This window comes from Vulpes lagopus, chromosome 3 (assembly GCF_018345385.1).
Source record: "Vulpes lagopus strain Blue_001 chromosome 3, ASM1834538v1, whole genome shotgun sequence".
Classification (NCBI taxonomy): Eukaryota; Metazoa; Chordata; class Mammalia; order Carnivora; family Canidae; genus Vulpes; species Vulpes lagopus.
The window spans coordinates 129,819,106-129,843,551 of NC_054826.1; the positions used below are offsets into that span (position 1 = coordinate 129,819,106).

General features: G+C 39.2%; 2 protein-coding genes across 10 annotated transcripts in view; one reads left to right on the top strand and one right to left on the bottom strand.

Annotated features, from left to right (window-relative positions):
- Nucleotides 1–1,272, bottom strand: part of CEPT1 (choline/ethanolamine phosphotransferase 1) — a 37,515-nt gene extending 36,243 nt beyond the window's left edge. Inside the window, exon 1 of one of the 3 annotated variants that reach the window (XM_041747807.1) lies at nt 1,138–1,272. The gene's annotated coding sequence lies outside the window, so the exon portion shown is untranslated. Of the gene's footprint in view, nt 1–1,018 lie in introns of all 3 variants that reach the window. The other 2 variants (XM_041747806.1, XM_041747808.1) reach the window with 2 other exon arrangements.
- Nucleotides 1,273–1,357: 85 nt separating this feature from the next.
- On the top strand, nt 1,358–22,580 carry DRAM2 (DNA damage regulated autophagy modulator 2). 7 transcript variants are annotated; one of them, XM_041747812.1, is made up of 10 exons: nt 1,358–1,547; nt 2,842–2,965; nt 4,018–4,087; nt 7,645–7,789; nt 11,650–11,717; nt 13,370–13,509; nt 19,397–19,574; nt 20,070–20,152; nt 21,583–21,675; nt 22,215–22,580. In XM_041747812.1, the coding sequence occupies exons 4-10, from the start codon at nt 7,659–7,661 to the stop codon at nt 22,320–22,322; spliced, it is 801 nt and encodes a 266-aa protein (XP_041603746.1). In that variant the 5' UTR covers nt 1,358–1,547; nt 2,842–2,965; nt 4,018–4,087; nt 7,645–7,658; the 3' UTR covers nt 22,323–22,580. The 7 variants fall into 7 exon arrangements, with proteins under 7 accessions (XP_041603746.1, XP_041603743.1, XP_041603747.1 ...); XM_041747809.1 differs by lacking the exon at nt 4,018–4,087; XM_041747813.1 differs by lacking the exon at nt 4,018–4,087 and having other exon boundaries at nt 7,648–7,789.
- The last annotated feature ends 1,866 nt before the right edge of the window (nt 22,581–24,446 follow it).

Consider the following 24,446-nt stretch of genomic DNA (forward strand, 5'->3'; position numbering starts at 1 on the left):
CTTTTAGAACGTCAATCGCTGGAACTTTATGCGAACACCAATTTTCTAAAGCAGTAATGCTAAATGTACTCAGGACGGTGAAACACACACACTGAACACATTCCTACCCTACTAGTGCGAGGGTAGAAACAATATTCTCTGCCCACACACAAGACAAGACGCTGATATTTGCTGAAACACAACTATGAACTTGCGTATCTACGGATTCATCAATGTACGAAGAGCCGTCACACAAAATTGTATGTTTGATACCAAGGAGGCAAACAGCAGAATGACACAACCGGAAGCACCGAGTCGGAGAAAACACGTTGAATACAGCTAGCTGTAAAGATGCTGCTCATGCGGGGTTCCTGGAAACACCCGCAAGCCTCGGAACCCTCCTGTCCTCCCTCCTCCAAAGAATACTGCTGAAATAAACCCTAGCTGTGTTTAAGTAAATGTACGCTGAAATTTCTAGAAAAGTTGAAGTGCGGCCCAGACGCGAATCGCCAGCACCGCATCCGAAAGGCAGGCCGCCCGGCCCGGGTGCATCACGGCTAGGGGCTAGGGGCTCGGGGTACCTGCGCAGGAGGCGGCGGGCCTGGCAGCGCCAGGTAGTTCCCCGCGGGCCGCGCCCTCGTGCGACCCCGCAGCACCCCCTCCCGGCCGAGCCCCCCCGCAGCCCCGCCCCCCAGAGCCCTCCCCCCGGCCGACCCCCCCTGCAGCCCCCGCAGCCCCCCCACCCCCGGCCGAGCCCCCCCGCAGCCCCGCCCCCCCACTCCGGCCGGCCGGGCCCCCCCCGCGCCCCAGCAGCCCGCCCCCCCTGCCACCGCAGCTCCCGCCCCCTGGCCCCCCCGGCCGAGCCCCGCCGCCGTGCCCCCGCAGCCCCCGCCCCGCCGGCCGAGCCCCCGCCCGCGCCCCAGTGCCCCTCTGCGTGCCCCCCTGGGCCGCGGGCCGGACCCCACCCGCCCCACAAGGCCGCGCGCGGGGCCGGCGGCGCCGGGAAGCCCTGCGTTCGCCGGGCCGAGCCCATACACACCTAGCCTCCAGGGCCCCACCCCAGAGCACGCAGCGCTCGCCAAGCCTCTCGACAGTCGCGCCCCCCAGCACGGCCGTCGCACCCGGCCATCTTCCCAGGGCCGAGCCCCGCAGCCTTACCCCGACCCCGGAATCACACGGCTAGAAATGAGACCTCCGACTCCAGACAGCTGAGCCTCTGCGAGCGGCGGCGGCCCGTTCGCGACACTTTCGCGTTGCCGTAAAGGAGGGACACGGGGCGGAAACGAGCGGCGGCGCGGGCGCGCTCCCTGGGGGGGTGAGCGCGCTCCTGGGGGGGTGAGCGCGCCCCTCGGGGGTGGGGGTGGGCGTGGGGGGAGCGCGCCCCTCGGAGTGGGGGTGGGGGGGAGCGCGCCGCTCGGGGTGGGGGTGGGGGGAGCGCACCGGGGAGTGCGCTCCTCGGGGGTGGTGCCCCGGCCCGGCCGCTCGGGAGCGCGCCCTGTGCTCCACCCCGCGTCCGTCCCGCCCGCGGGCTTGGGACGCGGCCCGCACTGGCGCGGCGGGCGAGCAAGGTAGGCCGAATAGCGGGCGAGGCTGGCCTCAGCGCCCGGGGGCGGTGCGGGTGGAGGACCGCGGACGGGCGGGCGGGGCACGGGGGCCGGCGGGCAGCGCGAGGCGCGTGGCGGGGGCCCTGCCTCCCGGGACCGCACGGTGCGGAGCGCGGGAGAGGCGCCCGCTGGGGGCCGGAGCGCGGACGGGCTGGGGGACCGGCGGGCGGGCGGGTGCGGGCTGGAGGGACCTGGAGGGCGGGCAGGCGCGGGCTGGGGGGACCTGGCGGGCGGGCAGATGCGGGCTGGGGGCACCTGGAGGGCGGGCAGGCGCGGGCTAGAGGCACCTGGCGGGCGGGCAGGTGCGGGCTGGAGGGACCTGGAGGGCGGGCGGCCGCGGGCTGGGGGCACCTGGCGGGCGGGCAGGCGCGGGCTCGGGGGACCTGGAGAGTGGGCAGGCGCGGGCTCGGGGGACCTGGAGGGCGGGCAGGCAGGCGCGGGCTTGGGGTCCTGGAGGGCGGGCGGGCAGGTGCGGTTGGGTCGGCTCTCCGCGCCTCCCGGTTGCCTGCCCATCCTGCTGCCTCCCGGCTCCTTTCGCGTCCTCTTCACCCCCAGGCGCGCGGGCAGGGCCAGGCTCCGCCCCCCGCATCCTTTCCTGGCCGCAGGCAGAGCCTGGCGGAAATCCGCGTCCCGGGGCTTTGGCAAATAATGCCTTGGTTTTGTTTTAAATGGCTACCAAGAACCGTCGCCCCAGTCCCACAAAAACTGCGGTTAGGTACGCGTTCCAGTTTTCACTGCTGGGCTCGGATTCCTTGGCAAAGGGATTGGGGGCAGATTTGAAGCTGAGACCTGCGGTGACCTTGTGTTTATCTGAAGCTCATCTACGTGGACTGAGGGGTCTGTGGGCCCAAGGCAGAAAGCCTAATGCTGCTCTTTTGCATCCTCACTCTGTGCTTTCTTTACGTTAGGATACATTTGAAAACCAGAAAACACACCGGGGAAATGATTGGTCCAGTTCCCCCAAATTTTAATTTTATAAATCAGTCCCCAAAGGCAGTTCTGTAGTTCTTGTGACATCATCAGGTTTTAACCCATTTGATCCAATTTACTAAAAAAAAGTTACTTAATCTTCTAGACTCTTTAGGATTAACAATTACAAGAATATCACACTTGTCAGAAGACCAAGTTAGACTTAAGAAAAATAACTGTTTTGTCTTATGCTTTCTTTGGGCCTTATGGTTCTGTGGATTTTTTATAAAGAGTTTAGGGCTTTCTTCACGTGGAATATCCAAAATTTACTTTCTTATTGTTTTTTTAGCAGTCACCACGTAGAGGGGACAGTATTAAGGAATTCTTATTACTAGTGCCATTCAAATATTTGTGAAATTTAAGAATTGTAACTGCAGTTCTGATTTCATGGATCTTCAAAGAAAGCAGGGAAGGTAGGTGAGAGATGCAAGAATATTTCATTAAGCACTCTTACTACTATATGAAGGTTATTCCTGCATATTTTCAAAGGTTTCTTAAATTATTAACCATTAAAATTTTAACTTTGTTTGCTTGGCAGTTAGCCAGCCTTACTTCCAGCTTTCAGCTATGAAAATGCATGGGCATAAGAGCCTTTCCTCATCAAGTCAGTGCGCTTAAATTTTTCAGTTGTCATTAGCATACTGGTAAATCATTTCAAGCCTTGCTTCTCTCCTAAACTGTTTAAACAATAAGAACCCTCAAAGCCTGAGGAGATAGGAATCCCAGATGATTCATACATGCAAAGAATTAAGTGTTGTTCTGGATCCCTGTGGCTAGTTACAGTTGTACAGAATTGGTAAATCTAGCTGTCATTGTTATATTGTATGCTTTTTCTGTTCTACTCTAGGAAAAAACCCTTTGAGATAGCTACTTTACAAATCAGAATACTGTAACTCAGAGCTTAGTAACTTTTCTAAAATCATACAGCTGGGACTTGATAAAGCTAGGATTTGCAGTTGGGTAAAGCTGATCACATAGCTGTGTTCTTTCCATTGCACCACATGGACTAGTTAATGTTTTATTTTGCCTAATCTATCCTTCTTTCCTCATTTTTGTCTTCTATAGGAGGAAATTTCAGTGTTTTCCCTTTTATTTTATCTTTTTTGAGATCAGCAAAAGGTGTCTATTGTGAGAAAGGGTAGGAAAATTGATATCCTAGATTTAAAATAGTACTTAGTTTCAGATGGTACATTATTTTAAAGCACACTGGTACACTTAACCTGATGAGCACCAGGTGTTGTATGGAAGTGTTGAATCACTGTATCGTACACCTGAAACTGATATAATCCTGTATGTTCACCAAACTAATTTAAAAAAACACAAGTATTGACTCTAAAGAAAAATAGCTTATTAATAATTCTGTAGCATAGTGTCCTACCCATGAACAAATATTGGTGCATTGACTTGAAATTGTCCATGTTTAAAAGAATGTGGTTTGAAACATTCTTATTTTCTTTGTATGTAGATTTCAGGATTTAAAAAGGTGCAGGTTTATGGAGATTTGAAGACTAATATTTTATGAACTTGTAAAACAGGTAATTCATCTCTTACAGTCTAAAAGAGAAACAGCCATTTACTGATCATCTGTGACAGTATTTTACATATAGTTCTTGCATAAACCTTCAAGTATGTACTGTTTTAGACCATTTAACAGTACTAAGAGCTACCCCTTATTATGTATCAGTAATGTGTTTCTTTACTTGTGCTGTCATGCAATCCCTGTAATAGCTGTTCAGCATAGACCAATAGAACTTTTCCATGATAATGGGAATGTTCTATATGTTCACCATCCTTTAGTGGTACCACTAGACACATGTGGCTTTTGAGGACTTGACATATGGCTAGTATGACTGAATGACTGAATTTTTAAGTTTTGTTTTAGCCAATTGAAATTTTAGTTTAAATAGCCATGTGTGGCTAGAGGATACTGTTTGGGACTTATGGTTACTCTAAGGTCTTAGAATCTGGATAACCTGGGAAAATGGCAATATTGTTTACTGAAATAGAAAAATCATGAACCTTTTTGGGGTTTAAGAGGATTTGTTTTTGGCTGTTTGTTCATTCAGAAAATATTTAGTGATTACTATGGGCTAGGCCCTCTATTGTGCATAGGTAGTGAAATAGAGTCTCTCATCAAGGATTTTATCCACTTAAGACCTTTTCCTTATTTATCATACTGTAGAAGACAGTAAGTCATAAGAGATGTGCAAATCAAGTGTTCTCAGAGGAAGGAATGCTTATTTACAGATGCAAAGAGATTAGGGAAGGTCATGTGTGGAAAAAGGTATATTTGAGCTCGATTTTAAAGACTAGGAAGGATGTGGGCATACAACAATGGTTAAAGGAGGAAGAGGCTATGCTTCTGGCAGTGAGGTGGACACAAATGTTTTGAAAATTCCTTTTGCCAAAATACCTAAATGCTGGATAAATTATATTAGCCTTTAAAATGCATTGCAGGCCTGTAGAACAGAAAGGGAAATCCCCAGGCCTAAAAGGTCAAAGAAAGAGTAGAAATCAGAGTAATAAACTAGCAGAGTATCTTCTTGTTTGGCTGGTAGCAGAAGTAAAGCACAATTAAGGACAGGTGGTAGGTTTCCTCTTGCTCACCACCCAAGGTAGAAAGAGAATTCATACCTCTTTGACCTCCCAGGTATATAACTCCAAGAGGCACCATTCACGTGGTAGTTTGTATAAATGTGTTTCAGGGAGTGATTTTTTTTCATAAAAGTTAAACATGAGTATTTCTACTTGAAATTGTACAACCCATGGCCTTGAAGAACCACCTTCCTCCAAATTTGGCCGGGATCCTCAAAAATCTACTCAGTGAAAGGAGGGCTAGGAAAAATATCTCCTTCCTGGCAAAGGGGGATCACAAAGAAATGTGTTTATTTTCACCTAGATCCAGGTCCGGGAGTAAAGCTACCCCTTGAGAACTTGAAACTACAGAGTCTGGGACCACTCAGATTCGGGGTTCAAATGTACATATTTGCATGGTCTAAAAAAACCTGGAAGTTAGGAAATTAAAGTTGGCCCGGGTTGGTAATATGCCAGAGTGCCTGATAAAAATAGATATAGACCTTCCCTGGAATGATTCACCCTTAAAACCAAGCCTTTTAGAATACTCCCAATTAAAATTGTCCTAATACAAGTTTATAGTCAAAAGCTATAAAACAGGTGCAAGGGTTAGTGAAATCAACAATATGAAAGTAGATTCCTCTAAGGATATTATGTTAGAATTATACAAAACAAATTAAAATAATGTTCAAAGAAAGAAAAATTAATATTTAGAAGTAAATAAAAATTTATAGAAATTGAGAATTATTGTCCCAGGAACTTATGCCGGAGAAAGCACTATAGGAATGTGGCAAGGAATCGCCATGTTTAATCCAATGAAGAAGGGACGCCTGGGTGGCTCAGTGGTTTAGTGCCGCCTTTGGCCAGGGCGTGATCCCGGAGACCAGGGATTGAGTCCCTCATCCCGCTCACTGCACAGAGCCTTCTTCTCCCTCTGCCTGTGTCTCTAGCGCCCTCTCTCTCTCTCTCTGGGTCTCTCATGAATAAATAAATAAAATCTTTAATAAATAAATAAATAAATATACATATTTAGCAACAAGTCAAATGATCAAAGTAAATGACAAGCGTAAGTCAAAAATGGCTGACCACAACAAAAAAAATTGTTCTTACAAAGTTCACAGGAAATATTCAGTTTTTGTCCATCAAACTATGAGAAGATAGTCCTCCAAACATGATATGATATTATTTCCACATGCATAGGGGTAATTTCTTAAAATTTGAAAGTATTTCTGTATTTTTAAAAATTAAGTGCATTCAGATACATTAGTGTTTCCAAAATCACTTATGGTAACTTAATAACATCCTCAGTCTGGAATTTAAGAGAGAAGGTGGTGATGTGTGATATGTGTATACTTAGATGCTCTTTTTCTTTCCCCTCTTATGTTAGGAGCTAGAAATATAACAAAACAGCTGGTTCCTGCTCTGTCAGAACCTAGTTTCGTGAGGAAGATAAAACCAAGCAAACAAGCAATAGTTAAGTGAGATGAATGCCCTGATCGAGGAAGTAAAGGGTGCTCTTGGAAACAAAGTAGGGACACTCAGCTGAAGCCAGAAGAGTCGGTATTTGAAAATATATAGGAGTTAATAGGTGGTAGTGGGGCTGGAGGGTGATAGCATGGTGTCTGTTACCCAGACAGCAGTATGCATGAAGGTCTGCAAGTGTACAAGAGAGCTTGATACATTTGAACATATATAGCAGTATGGCATAGTGATTGGTGTTGGAACAGGACTGCCTGAGTTTGAATTCTGTCTCTACTAAGTCCCAGCCCTGTGACTTTGGACAGTTCTCTTAACCTCTGTAACTCTGTTGTGAGAAGTAAATGAGATCTTGTATTTAAGGCGCTTAGCACGTGCTGACAGAGAATAGACTCTGTGTTTGCTTTTGTTAATGGTGATGAAGATGAGAGCTAGAGCATGGAATTGGGAACAGAGAAGTAGTCAGAGATGAATTACCAAAAGGTGAGTAGAGATCAGACGATGCAAAGACCTTATAGACTGAGTTAAGGAGGAAAGACAATTTATAAGGGCACAGGGAGGCCCTGAAAGATTCTCTGTAGGAGAGTAGGTGGTCAGATTGGTATTTCAGAATTAGAAGGATCACCCTGGTTTTAGGGTGGAGTCTAGATGGGTTGTGGTCCACACTAGAAAAGGACCATTTGGGAGATTATAATAATAATCTGGAGAAGAAAAGATGATGTTTTAGGTAGAGTAGTGGTAATGGAGATGGACAGAAGGGGTAGATTTGAAGGAAATTTAGGAGGTTGAATAAACAGTACTAACTACTAGATTATGTGTGTAAAGCTGGAGGAGAAAAAATATTTCTGGGTATGGCAGTGGGTGAAGCTTGGTTCCATTTACTGAGAAATTGAAAGCAACCAGGTGTTAGTAGATGGTGTGGGGGATGATTTCAGAAGTGGAACAGCTAATGGTGATGAGTATAAAAGATTGTGGGAGTGGATGGCTAAAGTAGGAGATTAAATACTTGTGAATAATCTCTAATTTGTTTTTTCCACCTCAGAAGACCTGTTTGAGATGTGGTGGTTTCAGCAAGGTCTCAGTTTCCTCCCTTCTGCCCTAGTAATTTGGACAGCTGCTGCTTTCATATTTTCGTACATTACGGCCATAACACTTCACCATGTTGACCCTGCTTTGCCTTATATCAGGTCAGTGAAACATATTCTTTCATAGGAGGCTGTTTATGTATCATTCACATTTTAACATCGAAGCAAACATTGCATGTTAACATTTTAAAATTCAGATTTTTTTTTTGCCATTACACCAAAAAAGAATATAAAGAGGAAGTTACATTTGGCTCTTTCCATGTTATAGAGGAAGGTGGGGTAAAAACAGGGGTAAGATTCACTTAGTGAATTACAACACTTTAAGGGCCTTGTCTTCTAAATAAGTATTTGAGGTTGTCTCAGAAGATAAAAGTGAATATGGTCTCACTCATATGCAGAATATAAGAAATAGTGCAGAGGACCATAAGGGAAGGAGGGGAAACTGAGTGGGGAAAAATCAGAGTGAAAGACAAACCATGAGAGACTCTTAACTCTGGGAAACAAACTGAGGGTTACTCCGTGGGCGGATGGGGTAACTGGGTGACAAGCTTTAAGGAGGGCCCATGATGTGATGAGTGCTAGGTATTATATGCAACTGGCGAATTATTGAAAACTACATTGGAAAATAATGATGTACATATATGTATGTCAGCAAACTAAAATTTAAAAAGATTGAAGTGGAATTATTCAAAAAATGCTGCAAACAACAGTAATAGTATTATAAGATAATGATAATGACAACTATTTTTCGATCTATTTACTGTGCACAAAATAATGTTCTAAGCATTCTTCAGGTGAGGAATACTTGAAACCTTATGACTACCCTTTGAAGTAAGAATTATTATTTTGAGAGAGGGCCACATGACTTAGTGAGTGATGGAACCAAAATGCAGTTTGTCTGGGCAATTTGACTCTAGAGACTCTACTCTTAATCTTTATGACATATTATCTAGATCTTTCTGACAAATTAAGTATCAAAATTTATCAGTAATATTTTAGAAATTTCAAAACTAATAATGATGGAAGTATGGGTACTCAGTTGCTTGTGCTATGTTTGTAACTCTTTTTTTTCCAATTTTAAAGACAATATATACTTACCCTAACAAATTTTAAACAATTATAAAAGTAACTAAAACTGATTATAAAAGTAAAAAATGAAAGTCTGTTTCAACCCCTCTCCAGTTCCTTCCCATCCAGAGGTAATTAATGGTTTGGTTGATTTCCTTCCTTAGTTTGTTTTGTTGTTATAAGTTGTTTCATTTATTTATTTTTTTCCATTCTGAAAAATAACCTCTCCAACACAGAAAATAATGAACTTTTAAAAGATGATAAACCAAGAGGCTATAAATTTATCTTTTTAGAATATTGAGAAAAGATCGAATGTTACCATTTACATTTGTACCCACAATGGTATAGTATGGAGCAAAGGATATCAACAAATTTGGTACACTTTGGGAATATGTACAAAAACCAAAGATACTTTAGAATTTAAGGTTCCAATTCTAGGAATAATATGGTGAATAATCACCACTGATTACCACTTTGCTAGAGGAACATGTAGCTTAGGGAACCAGTTCATTCTTTAGTAACTTTTTAGAGAACATACATCTGTTATTCTGGAGTGTCTTTCAGCATTTTTCTTTCCCCTTTGAGAACTTGTCTGCCTTCACTTTAAAGTGCTTTTAATCATTTAAGAGGCCTTTGGGTTCTTTTTCAGAGTTTCAGTTCTCTGATGGTACTGCACGTGATTTTCTTATAGTACTGTAGACACTTCCTTCTCCGTCCCTCTCCTGCCCTTTTATTTTTCTGCTACTGACCTTATTATTATTACCCTGGGATCTTTTCAACATTCTCATACATTTAAACTCAGAACTACTTAATTTTACTTCTCGCTCATTTCCTTCATCTGCAGAATGATTAAATTAGACTAGATGCTTTGCAAAGTTCCTTTCAGTTCATAGACCTCATCTAAAAGGTTTGTTAATAGTCCCAAAAGACTACCAAATGTTAATTTCACTCCAAAGACAATTTCAGTGCAGGTGTGCCTCAGGTGTTCTCTTAGTTGGTTTAAGTAGTGGATGCCTAGGGAGAATGCACAAGATGAGTATTAGGGCACGAAAACAAATTATTAGAATCTCTATGTATATTTTTTAATTTCAATATTTAAACTTATATAATAAATACATATATTTTGAAGTTACATTATCAGACTTTTTTTTTTTTTTAATGGCAGGTATTCAAATAGTTTGATGACCACTGAGTTGGAGTGCTGTGCTGATGAGGTGATGGACTTGGCTCTTTTCACTTGTAGGCCAGTTTGTATCGGTCTGTTCCAGAGCCGAGGCAGGAACACACTTAGCCATCTCGGAAATGCGTGCTTTTATTTCCTTATGGGATATTTGGAAACTCTAGTGTCTCTTGAAATACAGGTAGTCAAATTTTAGGAAATATGAAAATTTTTTCTGATTAGAAGAATATATATTTACATTATTCTTGAAAATTTGATAGGTGGAGGAAACAAACAACAAAACCATAATCTCCACTCCCTGAAGATGATCAGTGTAACAAAATCTTCTGTTTCTAAAGATACATCTTAGAGTCTGAAGGAGCAATCCTTAGAATTTATATGTGTTACTTTACTTTTCCTAAACCTAACCCAAATGTTCACCAGACCTTATTGATTCCTTACCAGACATGACTTTCCATCTCTTTTCTATTCTGATTACATCGCGTTAGTTGAGATCTTTATTATCTCTTTCCTCTAGTACTTCAATTCATGGCCAAAGACTTTATCTTTTTTATCTTTACTAGTTTGAGGGAAGGGAAAGAAACTAACATCTAATGGGTGTCTCCCCTGTGTCTGCTGCTGTGCTAGATCTTCACCTGTATTGTCAGTTTTGTTACCTCATGTTGAGCTGATGAGGCTGGGAGGGAATTAATAGCCTCATTTTGCAGATAAACAATAGTCATAGAGAGATGAAAGAGTACCCAAGGTTCTACAGTAAATGGTAGGTGGGCTGATGATCCGAATTTGTGTTTTCCATGCTGCCCTGAAACACAAACATGTAAGTCAATGCATTCCAATACATTTTGATAAGTGATTTCAACAGAAGTCTGGACAGATGCTCTGTGAGTCCTCATTTTGCTAGAGGAGTTGGCCAAGGCTATGGGGGGGGGAGGAAAAATTGGTCTTGCATGGAAGCTCCAGGAGGGCAAGAGATTTATCTCATTTACTAACTACTATATTCCTGTCCCTAAAATGCTATTGGGCACACAGTAGGTACTTGATAAGTTTTTTTTTTTAATTTTTATTTATTTATGATAGTCACACACAGAGAGAGAGAGAGAAAGAGGCAGAGACACAGGCAGAGGGAGAAGCAGGCTCCATGCACCGGGAGCCCGACGTGAGATTCAATCCTGGGTCTCCAGGATCGCACCCTGGGCCAAAGGCAGGCACCAAACCGCTGTGCCACCCAGGGATCCCGTATTTTTTTTTTTTTTTTTTTTTTTTTTTAGTTAACAGGAAATGAGTAGGTATTAATGGAATTATAGACAGGGTTAACAACAGATGACAAAAGCAGAGTTGTGAAAGGACCTGGTTTAGGGAACATTCAGGTGAGACAGTTGAACATACCTGTCTAACTGATGGAAATCAGTAACACAGCCCTAACGTTCCCAGCATAGGGTAAAAAACAAAAAAATATTTTATTTTTTAAAATCAATTTCTATTGATTTCTGTTATGTGAAAAAGAAATAATTTCAACTGATAAGAGAAAAAAGTAAACAAGGTAAGCACTGTGAGCCCAAATGTCATGTTCTCATAAAATTATATGAATTAAATTTACAAATACATGAAAAGATACAGGATTTGAAATAACCCCTGTTATTTCTTATTCCTTAGGAAAAATACACATGTATGTCTAGTATGAGAAATCCACACACCTTCTTTTTTTTTCTTTCAGTGACACTGGTACAGTAGCTCCAGAAAAATGCTTGTTTGGGGCAATGTTAAATATTGCTGCAGTTCTGTGTAAGTAATGCAAATTGTTTTAAAAATCAAAATTAATAGTGAAATTGGCCTTTCCTTCTTTAAACACTTGGGTGACTTGTTTTACTTTCTGGTTATACCTGAGGGAATGTTATCACTAAATTTTAATCACAGATGTTTCTTTTAAAAGAAAAGCAATTGCTAGAAATGCTAAATTATAGAAATAAAATCTTTAAAAAATATCTATGAGGCTATTTTCCAAATAGAAGTTGTAAGGTATAACCAAATATTTCTTGAGACGTGAAGTGGATTTCACATGACCAGTAGAGGACAAAAAGCTATAAACCAACTGACCACAACTAACACCAACTAAATTCATTTAGGGTAAATAATTTAGAAGTTTTCAGAGTAGCATTGGAACCATGTTTTGTTTTGTTTTAATTTTAAAGATTTTATTTATTTATTCAAGAGAGACACAGAGAGAGAGAGGCACAGAGACATAGGCAGAGGGAGAAGCAGTCTCCGTGCAGGGAGCCTGACATGGGACTTGATCTCGGGACTCCAGGATCACACCCTGGGCCGAAGGCAGGCGCTAAACTGCTGAGCCACCCAGGGATCCTCCATGGGTTTTTTTTTTTTTTTTTTTTTTAAGATTTATTTATTTATTTATTCAGAGAGAGCGAAAGAAAGGCAGAGACACAGGCAGAGAGAGAAGCAGGCTCCATGCAGGGAGCCCGACGCGGGACTCGATCCCGGGCCCCCAAGATCACACCCCGGGCTGCAGGCGGCACTAAACCACTGCACCCCCGGGGCTGCCCCATGTTTTGGTTTTTGAAAAATGTACTGTCACCAAAGGAATGAAATTCTACTGTATTTTGCATTCTTGTTCATTATTTATTTTTTGAATCAAACTTTTATTAATAATTTACTAAAATAAAAAAAATAATTTACTAAAATATTTTTCCAGCAATCATGATTGTTTTAAATATTTGCATTCTTCATATATTTATTATCTGCTTGGGTCAAAAATTGAAGTTAAGGAAATGAATGATTCAGTGCATAGAAGTTTATCTTATGACTAAAGTTTTCAAAAATATGTCTTCAAAAGCATATCTGTTTTATTTTCTATACTTTTAAGTTCTTTGGCAATGTTTTTGCAATGGAAAATTTGATTTGACCCTTCCTTGACTAACAAGGATGGTAAAGTGAGTGTTTTTGTTTTTTTGTTTTCTTTGTAATTGACTGCTATATCTGATTCAGCCCTGTTGTAATAATTTGAAATAAAACTAAATGAGAGTGGGGCAAATAAATCATATTTTGGTGTTTTGGGGTTTTTTCTTTTTGTCTTTTTTTTCCCCCAATTACTTTAGACTTTAATGCTAATCATATAGAATATTTTGTTTTCTATAAAGTTTATCATTAGAGATTTTCCAAAAGCATCAAACTTACCTCTTAAATTTTATCCTAAATATTTATAAATGTGAGGCCCACAAGAGGCCAGAGATATTACTAGTTCCAAAATGCAACCTTAAATGTTCTTAAGGTCAACAGCTGTTCCTGTTGTTTTTTTTCTCTTCTTTCAAACCAACTTTGAAAGGAAGATTCATATTATGTGACCTTTGTTAACTCTTTATTGGCAACTTTATTCCCTGGTTACTTATTACTTTGTTGTCTTTTGGGTTATCTCTTCCCAGGCATTGCTACCATTTATGTTCGTTACAAGCAAGTTCAAGCTCTGAGTCCTGAAGAGACTCGTATCATCAAATTAAACAAGGCTGGCCTTGTACTTGGATTACTGAGTTGTTTTGGACTTTCTGTTGTGGCAAATTTCCAGGTTTGTGTTTTAACCCAGCATAGGCATTTTCCTGAGGTTCATAAATTCATACATGTTAAAAAGGAAACCTGAAACATTCAGTTACACATTGTCACTGTTTTTTTGCCTTAGCAAAGTAGAGTCCCCTGCCTTTAAATGATTTGGCCATCTTTGAGATCATTACACATGCAATGAGAAAACTGCATTTTCGGTAAGCTCCTGAACACCTATAAATTATTCCGACCTTTTAAGGATTCACAGGCCTCTATTTATTAGACTCTTCATTACTACTTATTTGGAGATTACTCCAAGACCAGAGAGAATTGGTATAAATTATAAGTGACACAATTATAAATTTAAACTTTAAAAAAATATGTGGCTAGGGGTTGCCTGGCTGGCTTGTTTGGTAGAGCATGTGACTCTTGATCTCCAGGGTGTGAGTTCGAGCACCATATTAGGTGTAGCAATTACTTAAAAATAAAGATATTTGGGAAAAAACTATACCTAATAAGTTACACGCATTTACCTATTTTACATTCTTGTTACATTGATCACCTTTATCTCTAGGTGCTGAGCCCCTCATATGCAGAAGTAGAGAGAGGATATGGAGCTTTTCCAGGTTTTTCTTAGGGAATTCTTAAAGTAGCAGGTCAACCTTCACAAATATTTGCAAACTCTTCACATACCTTTCTATTGACATTCTTTCAGATGAGTCTTTGGTAATAACAGTTGTATCCTGGGCATATGGGTGTTTTTTGATTAATATCTTTGCAGTCTTCAAAGTTTCAGTTTAGACATTTGATAACCTATTTAGACATCTAATAATTATTTATACACACTCCTGCAGATACTCATATAGAGGCATATTCATGCATCCACTGCACGTATTTTTGGCTGATGGCTTTTCTTCCACAATGGTTTAAGGCTCAGACACTGTCCATCTTTGAGCTCTCCCATTCCTTAAGTCCTTATTATCTTCTGCATCTAGCCAGTTGAAACAGTTAAAGAGAACATGCAGAAATCACACCTCCTTCTTAACAACCTTGACGTGGCAGTGACTCACTTCATTCTATTAACATTTATTTGCTACACACAAGAGGGGCTGGGAAGTGAAGTCTTACTGAGCATCAGTTCTTGGGGGTAACTGTGTACTATAGAAGGGACACAAAATTTTTGGTGGTTAGCTGTCTTTGACCCAAATAGGGTCCTGCCTTCACTCATCAATTTCTAAAGCTTAATGTTAAAAATATGTTTTGGGGAATTTTTAGTATATGGCTGGTGATTCTTTGTTCTAGTTGTCCCTTTATCAATTTAACAGTATCTCTCATCACTGTATGTTAAAAATGAATCCCAAAGTGACCTCCATACCTAAGCTGCTACCCCTATTAGTAACTGGTATTTGTTTATACAGTTCAGTGAATTCCAATGTCAGTTCCTGGGCTACTCATGCACCCTTCTTTCTACCTTTTTTGAATCCACCTACAAAAACAGTTTATATACTTTTTTTTTTTTTTTTTTTTACTGTTTTCCTTTCAGTTTTCATTCTAATTCACCTTCACCACAGGGGTCCTGGGCTTTGTAATTTTGAATCAAATTTCTTTTACTCTCTTGATCATACCTTTTCATGCAACTTTGGACCTTTTGAATTTCCTCTACATCCTTCACTGATGGCTTGATTGCTGGGCCCTGTTTATAAGCAGACTCTAACAGCACCTCATGTCCTTCCTTCCTTTCTCATGTAAACTTTTACTGCCTGTTTTAAGTGATGAGTGCATTGAGTGCATTGTTCCCTCCTCTTCCCACTTATCTCTTGCAGAAATTAACTCTAGTTCTAGAGTTTGACTTGGAAGAGAGTCTAGCACTGTGTTTTAAAGTAGCGACTTGTTGATTTTACCTCTTAAACATTTCTTGAAGATATCTGCTTCTCTCCATTTCCATCTCTGCTTCTCTCTCTACCGTCTCCTTCTCAACCAGTTCAGACTTCATGATCTCTCACCTGGGCTACTGTGATAGCCTCCTAAATACTTCCTTTGTGTTCACTCTTAGATCCCTTTCATTTAATACTGCAGCCAGTATACTCTTTTGGAATTATATATACATCTCACTGTTTCCCTGTACCCCTGCTTAAAGCTCTATAGCTCCAAAGTTCCATGAAAAGATGTAATAAGAGGGATCCCTGGTGGCACAGCGGTTTAACGCCTGCCTTTGGCCCAGGGCGCGATCCTGGAGACCTGGGATCAAATCCCACGTCGGGCTCTGGGTGCATGGAGCCTGCTTCTCCCTCTGCCTATGACTCTGCCTCTCTCTCTCTCTCTGTGTGTGACTATCATAAATAAATAAAAATTTAAAAAAAAAAGAAAAGATGTAATAAGAGAGAAAAAGGAATTTGATAAACTACCAAGCTGCTTAATTAATTCAAAGGTCTTGCATGATCTAGCCGCATGATCTACTTTTCCAGCCTTGTTCTGCATCATTCCTCCTCTTTTTTTTTTGAAAGATATTATTTCTTTATTCATGAGAGACAGAGAAGCAGAGACATAGGCAGAGGGAGAAGCAGGCTCCCCGGGAGGATCCCAATGTGGGACTCAATCCCAGACCCCTGAGCCAAAGGCAGACACTCAACCCCTGAGCCACCCAGGTGTCCCCATCATTCCCCCACTTAATGTCCTCCCCTGTACATAGCACCGGAGTTTCTTTGTTCCTTAAATAAGACAAGTTTATGTCACTCCATTTCACATGTTTCTTTTGTTGGACATTTCACAACCCCAAACCTAAATATATCTAGATGTCTTCAAGATCTCTACACAAACTACTTTCTCAGGGAGGTCTTCTCTGTGAATAGATTTGTTCCTATATAATTTGAGTTTTCTTTGTGTTCTCTAAGCCTCTGGAAACAAATTCTTCATAGCACTTACTAATTTTATACCTATGGTTTTTAAAGTTCTTAGTTGATCTATTTCTCCATTAGTTATAAGTACAGTGGTTTTGTTCACCATTTTATATTCAGCACCTAACATACTACTTCAAACAAACATGTTCTCATTGCTTAGTAACTGACTAAAGAAGCCAAAGAGACTAAGCAGGATGAATAAAAATTCTCTTGCTATTACTGTGGTTGTCTATGCTTAAAGAGACCTAATGAGGTTAGAAAAACTCTGACTTAAAAAATACAAATTTAATTTCTTTGAAAACAACCATATATAATAGCATTCAGCAAAACAAGCACATGGTAAGTGTCCTCGGTGCCTACTTAGAGGAATTTTTCCCTTCCTAGAAAATTTATCCTGGAGGAAACTTGGAAGGGTTAAATAAGCAGAAATCTGCATTAATTTTTAGGGCTACCATAACAAAATGCCATAAATTGAGTGTCTTATAATAATGGAAATTTGTTCTCTCAAAGTTCAGAAGGCAGAAATCTGAAACAAGGTGTTAGTAGGGATGTGTCCCTTTTGGGGACACAGGGAAAAACTTATTCCATGCCTCTTTTCTAGTTTCTGATGGTTACCAGTAATCCTTGTTATTGCATGGCTCATGGCAACATAACTATAATATGTGCCTCTCTCATCACAAACCATTCTTTCTTCCTATAAAATTTATCTTCAAGAAGACTTTGGATAGAGGATAAGTAAGCAGAAATTTAGTTCCTGAAGTTTCATCTATTGCTTTTAGGTAAAGATTACAGACCACTCAATATATAATTTTTAAGTTCTTTATCAGACATTTGCTCCTGACCACACATATCTCTATGATTTTTCTTGTATTTGTCAAAGAATCAGGTTGTCTTTGTTTTGTTAAAGGAGATATTTTTAAAGAGGATAAAATAATGACTTTTGTACATGTGTCAAAGATTGTATTTAACTTCTTAATGAGGGAAATGGTAGGTATTACAGATCAGCCCAAAAGAGAAGTCAAGGTACCACACATTTGTAGTCAGATAAGGAATGCTAAAATAAATTTATGATGCAAAACTGAGTGATAATAACATTTAAAAGGACGCAATTTGCATTTATATAGACGTGGATTATTCACATTACTATCAGTTTTTGATATTTTTTTAATAATGTTTTTATTTTATTTTTTTACTTTTATTTATTCAAGAGAGACAAACAGAGAGAGAGAGAGAGAGAGACAGAAACACAGGCAGAGGGAGAAGCAGGCTCCATGCAGGGAGCCCAGCGTGGCACTCAATCCCAGGTCTCCAGGATCACACCCTGGGCTTAAGGCGGCGCTAAACCGCTGAGCCATTTGGGCTGCCCAAGTTTTCAATATGTTAACTTCTGTCTCTGCACATAACTTCTATCATTACAGAAATTTTCTGTGAAAAATAGCTCGATGAAAGGCAAATCAAACTCCCATTTGTATAGAACCAGTCCCAGAGACTAACATTCCACTGAAAGAATACTCTCTGGCCTATTTCAAGATCTTTTGCTGTTTTCCTGGTCTCTAAAATGATAAAATTGAATATACAAGCAGTAGTACTGCCAGTTAAAACCAGTTTTAAATGTGTTTATTTTAATTATAAAAATATAGAAGTAAGCGCTCTCTGTTCTTTATTTTTACTTTTTAATTCACGGGATTTTGTTGGACTGTGTACTGATCACAGGTGGGCATCGATCAGGCTACTCTGTATTTAGCTTCATCAGTATATATGAGAATATTTTTAAGAGGAAAAATTCACCCATATTCCTGCTTGTAGCCCTAAAATAGTTAATTTTGTTTTTGCCTATATTTTCCAGCCTTTATCCATCCATATATGTAGATAAATTCCCATAAGAAGATAAGATAATTTCATTTTATGTTTCACAGGTGCTGAATTTTCTTTCTTTGTTACCCAAAGTGGTGAAGTATGCATTTTTTTTCCCTTCCCAGCAGTCATAACTTATTGCCAGTTATAACACCCCAAACTGAATCAAAGCATCCCTTTCTTTCCAAAAGAAAACCAATGGCTTTGGCAAAAACATTGTTATCTTTTGCTTCTTTACACCAAAAACTTCTTATAAAGCTTCAATTAAAAAATCTGGGCTCTGTGTTTGTGAATTAGCACAGCCAATTGTAAAAGAAGGGACCCAAGCCCTAACCTCTCCCCTCGTTACCCCATCATGCACTCTGTGCCAGGTGCTATACAGTGAATTCTCAACCAAATGAGATACAGGCTGCATCAGCTCGAAAACTAGAGTGGTTCAACTGAAAATATTTGTAGGATTTTTGGAGAGCTACTTGTTGTCACTTTTAAGCAGAGGGTATATGTGGTAAAAAATAAAATGTAAATGGATATTGATAAGAGTGAGGTAAAGAAGAAAAAAGTGAGAATTTATAATTCTCACTGTATTCCCCTGTATAATTTATCAAAACCAATCAATGAGAGCCAAGAGGGAATGAATGTTTTAATTTTTTGAGCCTTTAATTATATTTACATTAAATTAGATTTAAGTTGAAACTCGTTCCCTCCAGCTTCCTAACCATCCTGATCCTCCTTTGCCATGTACTATTCTTTTTCTATAGACCTTATTACCATCTAACATATGATGGACTCTATTTATTTCTAAAGTTTGTTAGTTATTGTTTGTGCTTCTTCATTTGAATGTAAACTCTGAGGGCCAGATTTTTGTCTGTTTTGTTCACTAATACATCTGAGTACTTAGAACAGTGCTTGACACAGAAGAGGCACCGAAATAAACAGATTATTCAATGTGTAAATGAATAATTACTGTCATATTTTCAGTAGTGACATATGAACAATTTGTTAATCTGGCTTATATGGAGTACTCTAAGAATTGCTGTAGGATGCATAGTGCTTTTCCATTCAGTGAGTGTCCTCTTGAAATCACTGGCTTGTGCTTTTAAATATTGTGTTGGCAATGTGTTTTGAGTTTCTGTTATTTACTTATTTCTTCTTTTTACCTCTCAGAAAACAGCCTTTTTCATTGTACATGTATGTGGAGCTGTGCTCACCTTTGGTATGGGCTCGTTATATATGTTCATTCAGACCATCCTTTCCTACCAAATGCAGCCCAAAATACATGGCAAACAAGTCTTCTGGATCAGACTACTGGTGGTTATCTGGTGTGGAGTAAGTGCATTAAGCAGTATCCTTTGCTGTAAAATGTGGCTACACTTGGAAGGGAATTGACTGTGAACGCTGTTGACATCTTATGGGTGAGATTCTTCGGTTAGTGACCCTAAATTAGAGGACTTGAAATATGAAATTCAAATTCTACATAGGACCTCGGTAATTGAGCTAGGAACAAAGATAACATTTAGCCTGATCGTACTCATTTCAGAGATATGAAGGATGGGTTAATGCCCTCCCTGAGAACAATTATGTAGAAGAATTTTAGGGTAGTACTGCCAATTGACAGCACAGTGGGAATGACTGTGCAAACCATTTCATAATAATCCTCCAGGTCCATTTTTAATTTTCACTACAGCTGTATAATACCCGACCTTTAAGGAAATGGGTTTGGACCTTGGAAACAAACGTATTAGTAATCTTTGTGGACCTTTAAAGTTATTTTTATTTTAAATCTAATTTAAACTTACAGGTCTTCTCTGAGATTCTCCTTGACTTACTTTTTTTATAGTGCTGACTTGCTCATCACTTTTGTACAGTGGGAATTTTGGCACAGATATAGTACAGAAACTCCATTGGAATCCTGAGGACAAAGTAAGAACTTGGAATCTATAAAACTTAGTTTTATATTTAAGATGACTATTTTGGTTGATTTTGATGTATTTTTCATGTCATCACAAAAAACTTTTTCAGTAGAATAATCATTTTGTTAAATTAGGATTATTTTCTATGTATGATCCAGTTTATGTTGAACCACCTGTATTCTTCTGTCACGTTTGAACAGTGAATATTTTCAAGACACGAAGAAAATTGTGATGGCAAAGAGTTTTCTCAGAAATTGGCTCCCCTAAATATGGATGTAATGTATAACATACCCAACTGAGATCTTTTGTTATTAGAATACTTATTTTCTGAATTATTATCCAGAAGTTTATTATTATGGACTCTGCATTTGGACACCGATATAGTGGGTATCTGAATAGAGATAACTTCTTTGATCCTGAGGAGAAAAGGAGGAGGAGCATAGACTAAATAGGTGATAAAATAAGTTCATCTGTTTTCACAAACCTCTCAGTGGCATTTCATTATGAATTATTTTAAAAGAATTAGCCTTGGATAGGGCGTGTTTGTGAGAATGAAAGAATGAAATAATTTACTAGATTCTCTCAGTCATAATCCATGTATTATTTAATGCTCTAAAACTAAGTTTATCATGAACATTTTTTACTTAAACATTTTTAGTGTCATTTAATGAATCTTATGGCTGTGGGAAAGGAAGTAACTTTCCAATTATAGAGTAGAAGTTCTCCTGTTCTTAGTTCTTCAGATGGAAATTTTATTTGCTCTATTTGAAGTTACAATAGCTAGATCATTTAGAAGGACTTTCCTAATGTCTATCTTTAATTCTTGAAATATATTTAATAAATTAAAGGTTGTTTTGTTTTCTAGAAAGTTCAGTTATGAAATTAAGTGTTAAGTATAAATAGAATTAAATTTTTAAACAAACCTTATTTTAAACAGTTTCATAGGGATCCCTGGGTGGCGCAGCGGTTTGGCGCCTGCCTTTGGCCCAGGGCGCGATCCTGGAGACCCGGGATCGAATCCCACGTCAGGCTCCCGGTGCATGGAGCCTGCTTCTCCCTCTGCCTGTATCTCTGCCTCTCTCTCTCTCTCTGTGACTATCATAAATAAATAAAAAAAAAAAAAAAAACAAAACAGTTTCATATTTACAGAAAAATTGTGAAAATAGTACAGAGGGTTCTATGTTATCAATATATTCTGTACCTACCCCTTTAATTAACATCTTTAAGTAGTATGGCATGTTTATTACAATTAATAAATTCACATGGATACATTTTTTACAAAAGGCCATAGTAGATTAATATGTCCTTAATGTTTACCTATGGCCTTTGATTTTCAGAAGGCAGATTGTTTTATAGGTTTTATGGGTTTTTTATTTGACAGAAATTCTACTTCATTCAAATGAAATTTCACAGAACTCTTTTTTTCCATTGTCCCTCAAGGGTTATGTGCTTCACATGATCACCACTGCAGCAGAATGGTCTATGTCATTCTCCTTCTTTGGTTTTTTCCTGACTTACATCCGTGATTTTCAGGTAAGAAAACACAGCATTAGATATACAGTCAAACTTCCCTCAGGTGGGATAAAAGAAATTGCTATAGGCAAGTCTCCATCCTTTTTGGAAATTAATTTCACAGGCAGCAATGCCAGAAGAGGAGCTTCTCAGGTAAATTGTTTCTGGTTTGGGGAAGTAGTGTATCATTAGTAAGGTGTTCAGCCTTGAAAAGAGGATTGTAAAGCAAGTAAATTTGCAAAACTGTTTTTACAAATTTTTATCAACTCTGCCTATGTTTACATAGGCCAACCTCAACATTTAGTTTCACTGATTCCTTTTAAAAAACAAAGAAAAACAAAGAACTTCTGAGTAGAAAAGCTTGGTTTTCCTAACTGTTGGTACTATAGATGACACCTTTGGCAGTACGACATCTATCTCAATCTTGTTACTTATTAGAATTGATTTACATTTCCAATCCCAAAAATATTCTTCAGAACATATTTAAGATGTGATGTCGAGGACATTGAAGATGCCTTTAAGGAATAAACCTCTATATATAATTTTCTTTTTTGTTACAGAAAATTTCTTTACATGTGGAAGCCAATTTACATGGATTAACCCTCTATGACACTGCTCCTTGCCCGGTTAACAATGAACGAACACGGCTACTTTCTAGAGATTTATGATGAAGGAATGAAATATATCTGTGATGATTATGATTCTCAGGGATTGGGGAAATGTTCATGAAAGTTCCTTATTCTGCTCCGACATTTTTAACCAGTTAATCAAGGTTGACAGTGATACTGATGAATACTGATAATCAAGAAATATAAACAAAGCCACTTGATAAGTTACTTTCAAGGCTATCTTCAAGAAGACCATGTAAAAACATTTATGCCTATACTTTTTTTTTAATCCCAGAAAATAAAGCCAAAGGACTACAACATTGTAGATTTTTTTCCTACTTTATTTAAAGAGAAGCAGCAAGAAATGTACCAAGCAGTCTACAAAATCTAGCCTTTCATATTTTCTAAAGCATTGTAAACTGTGTTTTTTGGGAAACACTTTTATAAGACATTTTCCAGGATCCCAGATCATCAGCGTTGCTCAGCAGCTCCTTTAGAATTAGGTTTTGAAGTAATAGTTTTACCATTTCAATACATTTCTTAAAGTCTATACAGTTTTTTCTTCTGGAATCCACTTATTAAAGGGAGCAGACCTGAATTCATGGAAGTGCTTTCAGTACTTAAGATTTGCCCAAGTGATTCTGCAGGTATGGATTTGATTCCTGCTCCAAAGCCCAATACTGTACCAGGTGGTCTGTCACATATGCTTGCAATAGTTTCCTGAGGCTTAGTCTCTGAAATGAGATTTTAATCCCTATCACATGAGAGAAGTAATGATAGGTAGATTTATTCAATCACATTTTACATAAAACAAGGATTAGTGCTCATAAATAAGGCTGAGTAGTTTGTGAATAACAGCAGATATGATTGATATAAATGACCACAAACTGCAGTCAAGAGTGTCTTAGATTTTCATTTATAACAAATTACAATCATTTAAAGTAGTCTTGAATGGGCAGATATTAAATCTTTTAAACAGGGTGTGATCTTTGTAGAACCCAAATTCTAAAGGACAAAAATCAGTCCAAAAAACCCCCTCCCCCCAAAAGTACAAAATAATTGTGATATAGGTATCCACCAAAATGGTTTTTTCTCTCTCTGTCATGCAAATGATCAGATAGCTTCTGCTTGGATCCCTGTCTATACAGATAAAGAAAGAATGGTTTACAGATTCAGATAAAATTCAAAAGAAGAAAATGCTTATCCAGGAGGTGCTCAGGGACTGGTTCTCAAAAGAGTCGTTGAAGAAGATTAACAAGGTTTATCATTTTAGAAGAAACAGTTCCATAGCCAAAATAAAAGGTGGTGAGAACAAGTTTGAAGTACAAAAAGGAGCACTTTTAAAGAAAAATGGATATATATATATAGTAGAATCCAAGATCTCAATTAGGAATAAGTTGCTAGATACAGGACTGTGTAAATAATATTTCTGAAGACTTCTGAGCTAATAAGACAAAATGGAATAAAATACTGTTTACGTATAAGATTCAGTAGCAAACATGGGAGATATTTTAGTAAACATTGATTCATTGAAATCTGGCACCACTAGAAAAAACATTTGGATACAAACCATGAAAAATTTCTATCATGCCTCTGCAAATCATGGTGCAACCACACCTGAGAAAAAGCATTCAGTCCTGGCTATTATACATCTGGGAAGCTGAAATTCAAGTTGTGAAGGACCATGGTGTGGTGAGAGAAGGATTGATAGAATCAAAGTTTATAAATTACATGTAGGGAGGATGGCACGGGGAAGAATTGGACTTACAGGTCTGTCCTAGAATATTAGGCTTAGATATACGCTAAAACATATACACTAACACATTAAAGAAATTATTTTAAGACAAAATGTTACTTTGATAGTATTTTAATCTCATCATTTAACCTTTACCGTTAGGCATAACATAAGATGAAAATATTAATAAATTCGGAAGGAGATTGTAAAGAGATTTTTGAATATGTGTTTATCCCTCACTTATGGCTGAAGTAATGGAAGATAACCACACCCTCCCTCAAAATATGCCTTGCCTCCACTGTCTGTACAGTAGCTTGGATAAACAGAGAAGGCATTCCTTTTCAATTCAATCAACAATTTTGTATTGAATATTTAGCTTTAAGAATAGAAGGTCTTAAACTGACAAAATTGGCAGATTCTGTGAACTGAGCGTATCTATTTTTCTCCTG

What these genes read in the sequence shown, in the direction of transcription:
- DRAM2 (XM_041747812.1), top strand. Translation starts at nt 7,659, where the DNA reads ATGTGGTGGTTTCAGCAAGGTCTCAGTTTCCTCCCTTCTGCCCTAGTA. An exon ending in AAATATTGCTGCAGTTCTGT is followed by an intron (nt 11,718 to 13,369) that starts GTAAGTAATGCA and finishes ATCTCTTCCCAG; the next exon opens with GCATTGCTACCATTTATGTT. An exon ending in TGGAGTAAGTGCATTAAGCA is followed by an intron (nt 19,575 to 20,069) that starts GTATCCTTTGCT and finishes CTTTTTTTATAG; the next exon opens with TGCTGACTTGCTCATCACTT.